General features: G+C 38.2%; 1 protein-coding gene across 2 annotated transcripts in view; it reads left to right on the forward strand.

Annotated features, from left to right (window-relative positions):
- The first annotated feature begins 4,959 nt into the window (after positions 1-4,959).
- Positions 4,960-10,888, forward strand: part of LOC117563085 (ryanodine receptor 3-like) — a 52,546-nt gene continuing 46,617 nt past the window's right edge. For both annotated transcript variants that reach the window (XM_034241248.1, XM_034241247.1), the window contains exon 1: positions 4,960-5,081. In XM_034241248.1, coding sequence (XP_034097139.1) covers positions 5,034-5,081 — 48 coding nt within the window. In that variant the 5' untranslated portion in view covers positions 4,960-5,033. The remainder of the gene's footprint in view (positions 5,082-10,888) is intronic.

Consider the following 10,888-nt stretch of genomic DNA (forward strand, 5'->3'; position numbering starts at 1 on the left):
TCAACATGGCTTTACAATAAGGGAAGGTTAGGGTGGGGGGTATAGGATTATCAAACTTGATCAACCGGCATGGATTGATGGGGGGTGGGCTATGAGTAGACAAGAGGACAAGAGATGAGTTTTGAAAAGGGACTGGAATACTGTGAGGGTCTCAGAATAGCAGAGATCTTTGCATCAATATGTTCAAAACGGTTTTTTTTCAAAATCTAAAAAAAAATCTAAAATTATAAATAGTGAAAAATTAAATATAAAATATTTCTAGTGTGAACCAAAATATAATACTAAATATTATACAAGTGATTTTTCTTTACCAAAATGACATAAAAACACATATTATTCTAATACGGGTCCTTTTTGACCCACTTATGGAAGAGTGTAGGGTCCAGTCACTCTAAGGGTTAAATTGTCCAACTATATCCATAAGAAGAAGAATAAAAGTAGAAGGAGATGTTTCTCAGGGTTTGACACTGCACCAAACCAAGTGTTGTGAGTTCTAAGTGCAATAAAATACCCTAAATGATGCACTACATTTTGTTATCTTCTTATTACATTAGCTTCTCTGATTTTCCTGTTTTCTCAATCTTTTATTAACAATGTATTTGTGTGGCTTTTGGAGCCTTGATTGGTTTAACAGACATCTGAATAGGTCTTGTTGGGCTTTGGGAAGTTGTTATAGACTTTCTTTGCACTAAATGTTTGGTCCAGGAAGTTATAAACCAATTAACCATGGAGCAAAATGGCAATGCATCCCTACTCTAAGGCATCACAACCAGACACAAAGGTTTGTGCAACGATACTATGCATGGGAAACACATTCCGTAATGCCTTGATCCAGCTATATAACTTAAAAGTGATTTTACTGAAAAATCAATTCAGAGAAAACACAACTGCTGACACTTCACACTACACTGATAAAAGAATAACTTAAATAACATTTACTCCAAGTACTGTTATAAAGTGAAATTGAGGTTTATCGACTTCAGTATTGTTATTCTAGACTTATTAAAAAATTGTACTCAACTACATTTTGAAAGCCCATATTGTACTTAAATTAGGGATGCACCGAATATTCGGCCACCGAAAATTATCGGCCGAAAATGGTTAGAAAGCCGAAAGGGTTTTAGCACCGAAAAAATATCACCGAATGTCAGAACAGGCTTACGTTGGTAACCTAACGTGTTGTTGTGATGACGTAATAAAGACGCGGCGACCATGCTCGCGGCTGGCTCACAGGGGGGGGGGGGGGGGGGGGACATTGACCTTTGTCATCGAGATTGCCCTGAGCCTTTAACAAATCGTATTAAATAATCTGATGACAGACTGTAAACAGAATAGCTGAAATGTTAACAAACTAAATAACTCAGTTACCTCTAATCATTAACCCATGTTTGTATCATGGAGTTAACTCCGTGTGTTGCTGCTAGCATACATAACACCTGACGTGGAAACGTTACTCGTGGATGGAGCTACAGAGCTGCTAGAAAGACGGTCGAACCCGGTGCATTCCTCCGTCTGCATGCGGTGCACTTTTGCTAAATGTTTAGACAAATTGCTCGTGCTTACATGCTAAACTCTTATTGCACTTATGGTAACAAGTATTCTCCACATCGAGACGGGTAAAGTTTAACCACACCTCGGAGCGCGTTCTCTCCGCCATCTCCGCAGTGTGCTCCGCTGCATGTAGCAGCTGCGTGTGTGTAAACTGCCCCGCCCCCTCGCACACAGACGGGAGAGAGAGATCTCGTCTGATCGAAAATACATCATAGACGCATTTGTTGTCTTTGCATATTAGAAACGAGTTGGCGACACTAAGACTGCGATATAATGTTTTTTAGCAATAATACATGACATATATAAATGTACTGTATGCATTCAAAAGTGCTGAATAAATGTTTTATGGACCCATAATAGTGATTATTATTTAAGTTAAGTTTTGCCATAATCATGTCTATTTCCATAATCAGGTAGCTGAACAACATTGGTAACAAATGTATACATTATATATATATATTTCTATTAATCATTTTCGGCCTTTCGGCATTCGGCTTTCGGCCAACTGTTTCCTATTTTCGGTATCGGTTTCGGCCAAGAATTTCCCATTCGGTGCACCCCTAACTTAAATGTATTTTTGTAAAAAAATGTAATTACTCGTTACTTTGCAGATTCATATCTAAAGCAAAATATTATAAAAAAGTAATAAATGATGTTGCATTTTGTATCAAGCTAGCAGGCAGAATAACAAGTCAAATTAGCTCAATTGTATTAGATGCAGTATTAGTAATACTTACACATATATGCAAAGATCTGAGTAGCCTATTCCTACCACCATATATTATTACCGTTAATAACTTTTAAATGTTTATTTTATTTTTGATTTGGTATAAGACAACAAAGGACAGTAGACTTGCAACGAGTCAAAAGAAGTATCTTTAAACATCATATTGTCAATTATTTTATTAAAACAGATACATATTCACATAATATAATCATATAAAAGCTGATAACAAGCAGTGCCACATGTATTAAAGCATTCACTTACTCGTTATCTCTAGCAGCTAGCAGCAGCAGGTTCTTCTCTGTTGTTCTTCAGTGATCCTTTAGTGACAGAAGACAACTCCCCGCTCACTGGAGTGACAGACAGGGGTTCCATCCAATCAGCGCTGTCCATGAGGATTCGAATGTCTCCTATTGGCTCCTCAGAAGAGTCACTGTCATTAATCCTCTGAAGACCGTCAGGTACTGAAGGACCATACAAACCAACAGATGGTAGCTCAGTGAGGATTTGCCCAAATCAATCTAATCCTATTGACACCGATCTGCTGAATGATCACAGTGAAGCAGGATATACTGTTTTGTTTCTGGCTTTGTGAAGACACCTTTTGTCTACTTTTAGTTCAAATGAAAATCCTTTACTCAAATAAAGTATTAATTACACATTACTGGTATTAAGTCTTGTTTACAAGCAAAAATCCAGCAGTAAAATATTACTTAAGTAACAGTATTGAAATATAAGGAGGAACAGTAATCAAAGTAAGTCAAAGCTCTAAAAGTAGAAAAATGTCAGCAATGACCATATTATTATTATTCATATTATTATTCATATTACTCATTCTACTATCCTTATAATTTGTTATATAATAAACTATTTTGTATCAGGATGCAAATAATCTATCTTTTCATTAGGTTTAATCAGATGCTTATTACTCATTCATGGGTTGAGTGCTTGGTGTGTAAACATTCAACATGTGTTGTCCAACCAACAGTCCAAAGTGCACCGTTTTGAAAAAATGCATTAAAATAAAAATGTATTCAAAAGGGAAAAGCAATTATAGAGCAGAATGAACCCTCAACCTGAAATACAATAGGGAAAGCAGTCTGTGGCTCCAGCTTATTCTGTGTCTTCTGTTTTAATTACTAACTGGTCATATATAGTTTTAGTATTGCCTTTGTAAGTTCACTACATGACCACTAGAGGTCAGTGAAGTGTCAGCAGGAAACCTGATCTGCAGATTATTCTGGTGTCTCTCCTGAGCGTATGAAGAGCACATATGGACACCTGTCTGCTGGTGACTGGGGTTTACTCTGTACAGACACTGAAGTTTAAGGTAGATTCAGTTAAGCTGAAAATAATATGGATGGACTGATGTCCTGTATATAAACAGCACAGCATCTATGTGTTGTTATTATTAATATAGACTTCAATTTAGTACACAATGAAATGTAGCCTTTATATAATCCTAATAATGTGAGTGTTACCTTGAAAGCTATAACTCTCTTTTTAAATTTGACTATATATCATTGAAGTAAGAACAAGTATATATTTGATATCCAATTAACATACATTTTAAGTTAAATTAAATAAGTAGGCAAAAGAAACCTCACTGTTTCTCAGCAACACAGTGCTCAATGGTTCACAATAGAGACACCTGTATATCTTGGCTTTGATTTCACAGCTGCAGCAGCCAGATTACATTAGACTTTTATAGTGAAATAAAAACTGATATTTGAGCCAACTTAATCATTACAACACCTGAGTCTGATTATCACTCTCCTGAATTAGCAAAGCTAATGAGCAAGCTGGCAAACAAGAAAAGATAAAGTAACATTTGCATACAAATAGAGGACATGCAATTAAGCAGAAGGCTGGCAGTGAAACTAATAAGCGAGAGCAGTGAGGTGTGTTTTCCCTCCCGAGAGTAAAAACAGATCTATTCCTGTGAACTAAAATGACATGTCTGCACAATTTTTACACAAGTGTGAATGTATGGGTGAGGTGAGGTGAGGGGGGGGGGTATATTACCTATACTGCTACTACATATTCAGTAGCAGTATATAAGGTAATCAAATAGCTCCACCTTTACCAGCAACGATGAACACATTGATGCATTATTAATTATAATCCAGCAAAGTATATATATTGAACAATGGGAAATTACGCACATTACGTTTGGTACCTTAAGTATATTTGAATGCCAATACTTTTGTACTTATACTTAATTTTGTATGCAGGACTTTTTAAGTAGCATTTTGTATGCTGGTCTTTTACTAGAAACAAAGTATTTTGACACTGTTTTTTTTCTACTTTTACAATATCTGAAATAAATATCTGAGTACTTTTTCCACCTCTGGGTACCAGTCCTAACTTTACATTCAGCCCCACTGCTGCCATTCATCTGACCACCATGCGTCATTGTCAGACAGGGACAACTGTTGACTCAATTTGGATCAAAAGGGGTTTCACCTAAAATATATTGTTTTAAGTATTTGATCCACTGAGCATCAGCAGCAGCATCACACCAGCGGGGGGTCGTCCTCTGCTACCCGGGTCTTTACTGCTGCTGCCGGCAGAGGGAGGAGGGGGAGGAAGAGGGGAGGAGGAGGAGGAGGAGGGGGGGGGAGGAGGGGGCTCCGCCGGGCTGCCCTATATGGCTGTGGATGAGCTGTATGCTAATATCGTCTTGAGAGGCACAGCATCGCGTTTCTGCCGGCAGTCAGTGGTGGCTTCCAGAGTCTGAGCAGGCTCCTTCACAGCCATGGCTGAAGGCGGAGAAGGTGAAGACGAAATCCAGTTCTTGAGAACTGTAAGTAAAGATAATGTCATGGGTGCGTGCTGAGCCGATTCATAGCGTGCACTTTACGCCAATCAGTGGACAATTAAGTCAAATCGCCGATCCAAGTTGGATTATTGTGCAAGTTTTGGAAAGAAAAGGCACCATCAGTGGTTTATTTTTTACTTGTGCATGAATGGTGTTTTTTTCCCCTGGAAGTTGCGGCAGGTTGCCACGGCGCACCTGTCGACAGGAGTCCCGATGAGGGGAATCTCAATGAGACATCCTGTCTGCTGGTGCAAGGGCAACAATGACTTCACACTCTCTTGCCATTTCCCAACACCTGCCCCCTTTATATTTTCCCACCCTTCCTCGCTTTCTGATCTCTCGGGAACGCCTTGTGCACTTGCTCTTTGCTTAAATATTCACTTTCCATGGATGTATTCTGCTCCTCGGTGGGAAGAGTTCCATAAGTTGTGCTCCTCCACCTCCTGCTGATTACTATTTTAGTTGTTTGACGCAGATCGCTTACGCTGCCTCTGCTCTATGTGGTTATGCACAGCAGCAGTTATCCTTGTAAATGATATGACAGCTTGTATGTTGGTGTGGTGGGAATATCTGTCACGATGGTATTCTTCTCTTGCCTCATGAAGCTTTGTGACCCGTGTTGCATGGAGAGCGATAAGACTCGGTTATTAGGACACATGCACCATAACATGCAGCTGGGATGTCTAGTCTCATGCCATATACTTCTGCACTGCTCTTAGTTTATTATCCTTTCCTTGAATTTAACTTGGTGTGGCATTGTGTCAATCTTCAAATGTGCTGTGCTTGGTTTACTTTTTGGTGTTAATTGGAAACCTTAAACTTACTCAAAGACCCCCTTATTGATCTCATGGTTTTATAAAGCACTACTTTCTAATAGCATAGCAGTTTGATGTGACATTATGTGTTGGTTGAACTTGTTTTTTGCTATCTCAGTAATATCAATAGTTAGTATAATAAGGACTATACTGGCGGCTATGCATGTTTTAGCTAATTTAGTAATAATGTACACATCTTCTAAGGTTATGAAAGTTGCATTACAGTCAAAACGATTTCCTAACTTACCATAATGTTTAAGCAGTTATATTATTTGCCTATTTACACTTTGTCATATTCACAGTAATGATGATTATTGCAATGTTTTATTGTTCTCCAGTGAGGGGATACTCCAGCAATTTAGTGTAAAACCTCCATACAGTTTTTGGGCTTTTGAGCAGCACATAGATATATTGAATTGTATTTAATAGAGCCTACATATCCCAGGATGCAACTTGATATTGACTCTCATTAAACCCATTCACCTGGTGGTCATGAATATAGTTATACTTCCGTTTTCAGACTGTATTACTTCATGACAAGTACATTTTTGGTTTATTAAATGTGATGAACATGCTGGTTTGGTTTTCCATTGACGTCCATTTGGCCGATAGCCCAACGTCAGTGGGCCCCTTTCTCATGGCTTGGAGATGTTGATATACACACACCGCCATTAATCAATATGTAATCCCAGCAAAGGCTTGGCTGGTTATTAGTGGCAGGCGGGACCCTAACACTTAACAGCTCCTACTATTTGTGATGCCAGTGATATGCTGACCCATGCCTCTCAGATTCAACTGTCACAATGGCATGCTGGTTATTTGACAGCAACAGCAGTTTGAAAGGGAGGGGGTTCCCCTGGGTCCACAGAGGCCTTGTTATCAGATCTTGGTGGTGAGAGAAACGTGCCTTCAAAGGAAGCCCTACAATTGGAGGATTAATTGGAAAAAACATCAGTCTTTCATGCTTTTTGTTGAACTTCATTGTAGCCTCTGTTTTGGAAGGAAAACAGTTGCAGGACAAAATGTGCCAAAATGAGCAGCTGTCATGTCAGATGACGTGTTTAAGGAATAAAATTGCAAAGTGTCCTGTAATTGGATACAGGAGACAAGTCCATGTGTCGAGAGAAGTCCAGACATTGTGATTACATTTCAGGGCAGACGCAGACGCAGTCTCACCTTGCTGTTGATGTGTGACGTTGGGAAAGCTGGCAGCGATCAGGACTTATGTGTCAAAGAAAACTGAGGAAAATGTTACACGTCCACTGCAAGATGGAGACACCAGCCCCCTCTGTACCTCCATAGACACACACTGAAGCTGATATATAAACGCTTAAATAAAAGGCAGAACAACTCAGTGAAAGTCATTGCTCATGGATTTGGAATGACTTCTTTTTTACTTTAGATTGTTTGTTATCTTCAGAAAAGGATCTGAGTTCAGCTTTTGATTGTATTTCAAACTAAATAGATTGGCTTTATGCAGGAATCAGACAACGTACAAGCTCTTTTTGAGTCTAATTACAGTGTTGTCAAAACAGAGATTTTGGTAATTGCAGTGCAATGAAATGACGTGTAATTACGTGTTATGTTTTGGATAGTTACTTGTCGGTTGAGTTGTTGTGCTAAACAATCACATACTTGTCAAAAACAGAAATGAACCTGCTTCTTCACTGAAATGACACAAGAGAACATTTGCAGGTGAATATTTCGTAACCAAGTGATTGTCATGTTTTCTGGGAATTATAAAATGTCTTTGAATAAGCACTTTGAATGGCCTTGTGTTGAAAAGTGCTATATAAATAAACTTGCCTTGCCTTAAGCTCCAATAGGCCGCTCTATCCTGAATACTGATTGTTTTACACCACTTTAAAAGGATGTTTTTCAGCTAAAATGTGTTACAGCAAGGGAACATCTGGGATGGATAACATACTTATTTGGGTTTATCAAAAGTTCTTAAAAAATAGTTTTTCTGCAGTGCTGTTATGATGCTAAGATACTAGCTAAATGTAGCTCATAGACTGAGTGCGCTAACAAGTCAAAGTCAAACCAGCATTATACATCAAGATGAATCTGTAATTTGCAGGATTGTTACATTTGAAGTAATATTAGACAGTTCTTGTGAAAATGTTGAGCTAAATTCGAAGTTAATTGAACAAGTATGGCATGTTTTCTTACAGATTTGGAGCAAACACTCATTAAGATTGTATTTTTTTTTAAAGTTTAGTTGAGGAGAAATGATACGTCTGCTTTTGTTTACCTCTGTCTGACATCAAAGACTCATTGTTTAATTTTTAACATCACACTGCATATGTGTGAGAATGGAAAGCTTTGCAGGTGTACAGTAGTTGCTATTACTAAATGGTTTTAAAATAAAGGTAAAGAAATACTTATTTCATTTTTCTGAAATGTTTAGGAATCATTTGAACTTGGTTGTCCAGGTGAGCTGCTGTTCCACCATTTTTAAAACCAGGTGATCGAGGCTTGCTCTCCACCAGTTGCTCCTCAGGGCTTATTTGGAGTTTATGTTGTTCTGGAAGCCTTCTGCATACCAAGGCGAGGACTCTGGGGGTTTAAATTTAGCCTTTTTAAAGATGATGCTTCCACAGCACATACAGTACAGCTCTTCTCGCCTGGCACTAACCCACCAGGGGAAGAGCTTCAGTCAGGGGCAGCACAACCAGGGTCTCGTTAACACCATGTTTATAGGGATAAAGTAGCATTTAGAAATCAACCACACTGTAATATACAGCAGTTTGTAAGGCTTACTATGTCAAAGTGATGGACTGTGTTACTGAGCTTTAAAGGGGAACACAGAGTTCTAACTGATGGTAGTAATGTTAATCAAATACAGTAAGTCCAATAAATACATCATGCATTTATTTATATGGCCAGAGAAGATTGGAGTCACATTTTCTGACTTTTGAAATGTGAACAATTGTTGAATGGTTTAAGATTTGGATCTTAGACCAAGGTTTGAAGAGTTTTAGCTTATGTTCCAATGGTTGTTGTCATAATGGCAGGATTTAATTGAGCTTCTCTGATGTAATTGGTTGAAAGGTTTATCGAAGTATGAAAAGAGTGGATCACATTTCTGTAACAATGGTGAAAAAAAAATGTTGCTTTGTTTTTTAGAAATGATGTCTTTAATTTATTTCTGCAGATGTGGGCAACATGTAATGAAACATGACACAGTTCAAGATGCACTGAAGTAATGACAAAAAATGCTACTAATGCTTTGATAATGATGATTTACACCTGTGGCAATTGTGTCTTCTACGAATGATGTTTATCGTCTTTGACACTGAAAACAGTTTGTGTTATTTTTCATATTATTTTTAAGATTTAACAGGTTTTTATGATCAATGGATTGTTTATTGTTGTGGTTTTGTTGCCTTGATGGTTTCATATCAAGTCTAAGGAGAAAGCTAAGGGAGGACCATACATGTAACCCATTTCACACCCATTTGTTGGAAATTGAGCCCAGATATCTCCGCCTGGAATAAAAGAAAGTAAGAAGCACTATGGACTCGTAATATAGACCTTATGGACCTTTGGAGTCATTCCAGTATGCAGCATTTACTATGTTGCAATAGTTAATGCAAAGTCTGCCTCTTCATGAGAGTTGGAAAGAGACCGAGGCAGCGTTGTCCTGCGGCCTCAGGTGAACCTCCCTCAGATTGATGTAAATTGAATGGGAAGGATTTCCTCTGCATTGATTGAGCAGGCTGTGATGGCAGAGCTACTGTTTGTTTTTTGGCAGCTTTTGGCTCTCTCCCCGTCATCAGCGCTGAAGGACAGCTGCCTGCTGCCATCTCCATTATTTAAACAACCTTGATGAAAAGGTGGCAGGACCTCACCTCACTAACTCGCCTTCAAGTGTGTAAATGAGATGTTCGGGGCGGCCCTGTATACTGTAGGTCAATCACTGACTAATTGATTATTTAGGATGACAGTATTAGTTTAAAAATATTTAATAATGGATGAGCTCCTTCTTGGACTTGTATTAAAAATGTATGAAGAGTTGTGAAAAGTAGCTTCAGAAGATTAAGTACTTTTGGGTAAATACTAAACAATTTATAACAGCCAAAATCAATGTGGACCAGTTATTTTGCATGGCGAATATGTCAATGGCGCTCTTTAATATGTATATATGCTGCTAAGTGGTACATGTAGTTGTGTTTAACATGCAGAGACAAAAATGCATCTTTTCCTATCTTTTGATTTCCAGAAAGAAGGTTATCTTTGCATTACCCTTTTTTTTTAACTGGTGTTGAAAAGGTAAAAAAATACCAATACATTATGAAAGTAGTGAGACAAGGCTCTGCGACATTTCGGGCAGTATGTTCATACCTAAAATACTTATTGTTGTGTTAAATTACTAATGACTTGCAGAATAATCTACTAGTCTGTAATGTTAAAGATGCGCATAACCATATTTTTGGTAATTCTTATACGCTAAAATCATACAATCTAAATCAACAACTTGCTTTTAAATGTTGTCTCTGATCCACTTACTCAACAATATCCTTCCGTACTGTGTGCATCACATATTATATCGTAACCCAACATTGATTTAACATTGCTGTTTCAGACTCAGCAGGAATGACAGTGCAGTGTGTTGTGGTGTTAGCAGTAGAATCACAGAGCGCAGCAGCAGCAGCGTGAGTGGACTCTCAACTCTAATAATTACCGTCATTAATCACCAGGACGGAAAAAGGTGCCGACCGCCAGCCTCATAGCTTTTTGATGTTCCCTTAGGTCACTGTCATTTAACACTTACACGGCAGTTAGTGTTGTTTGTAACCTTTATTGAATGTAAACACCTTTTTTATTTATTTAAAGGCCACTGAAATAATGTATTCTCAATCGGCCTCACTGTGTGTGATGCCCTGGTTGATGAAAACACTCTTTTCTGCCAAAGCTTGAATAATCTTGGCTATTTCTGCGACATTTCAGGTTTGTCCTGCAATTTCTGATGTT

The sequence above is a fragment of the Gymnodraco acuticeps genome, unplaced genomic scaffold (genome assembly GCF_902827175.1).
Source record: "Gymnodraco acuticeps unplaced genomic scaffold, fGymAcu1.1, whole genome shotgun sequence".
Lineage (NCBI taxonomy): Eukaryota > Metazoa > Chordata > Actinopteri > Perciformes > Bathydraconidae > Gymnodraco > Gymnodraco acuticeps.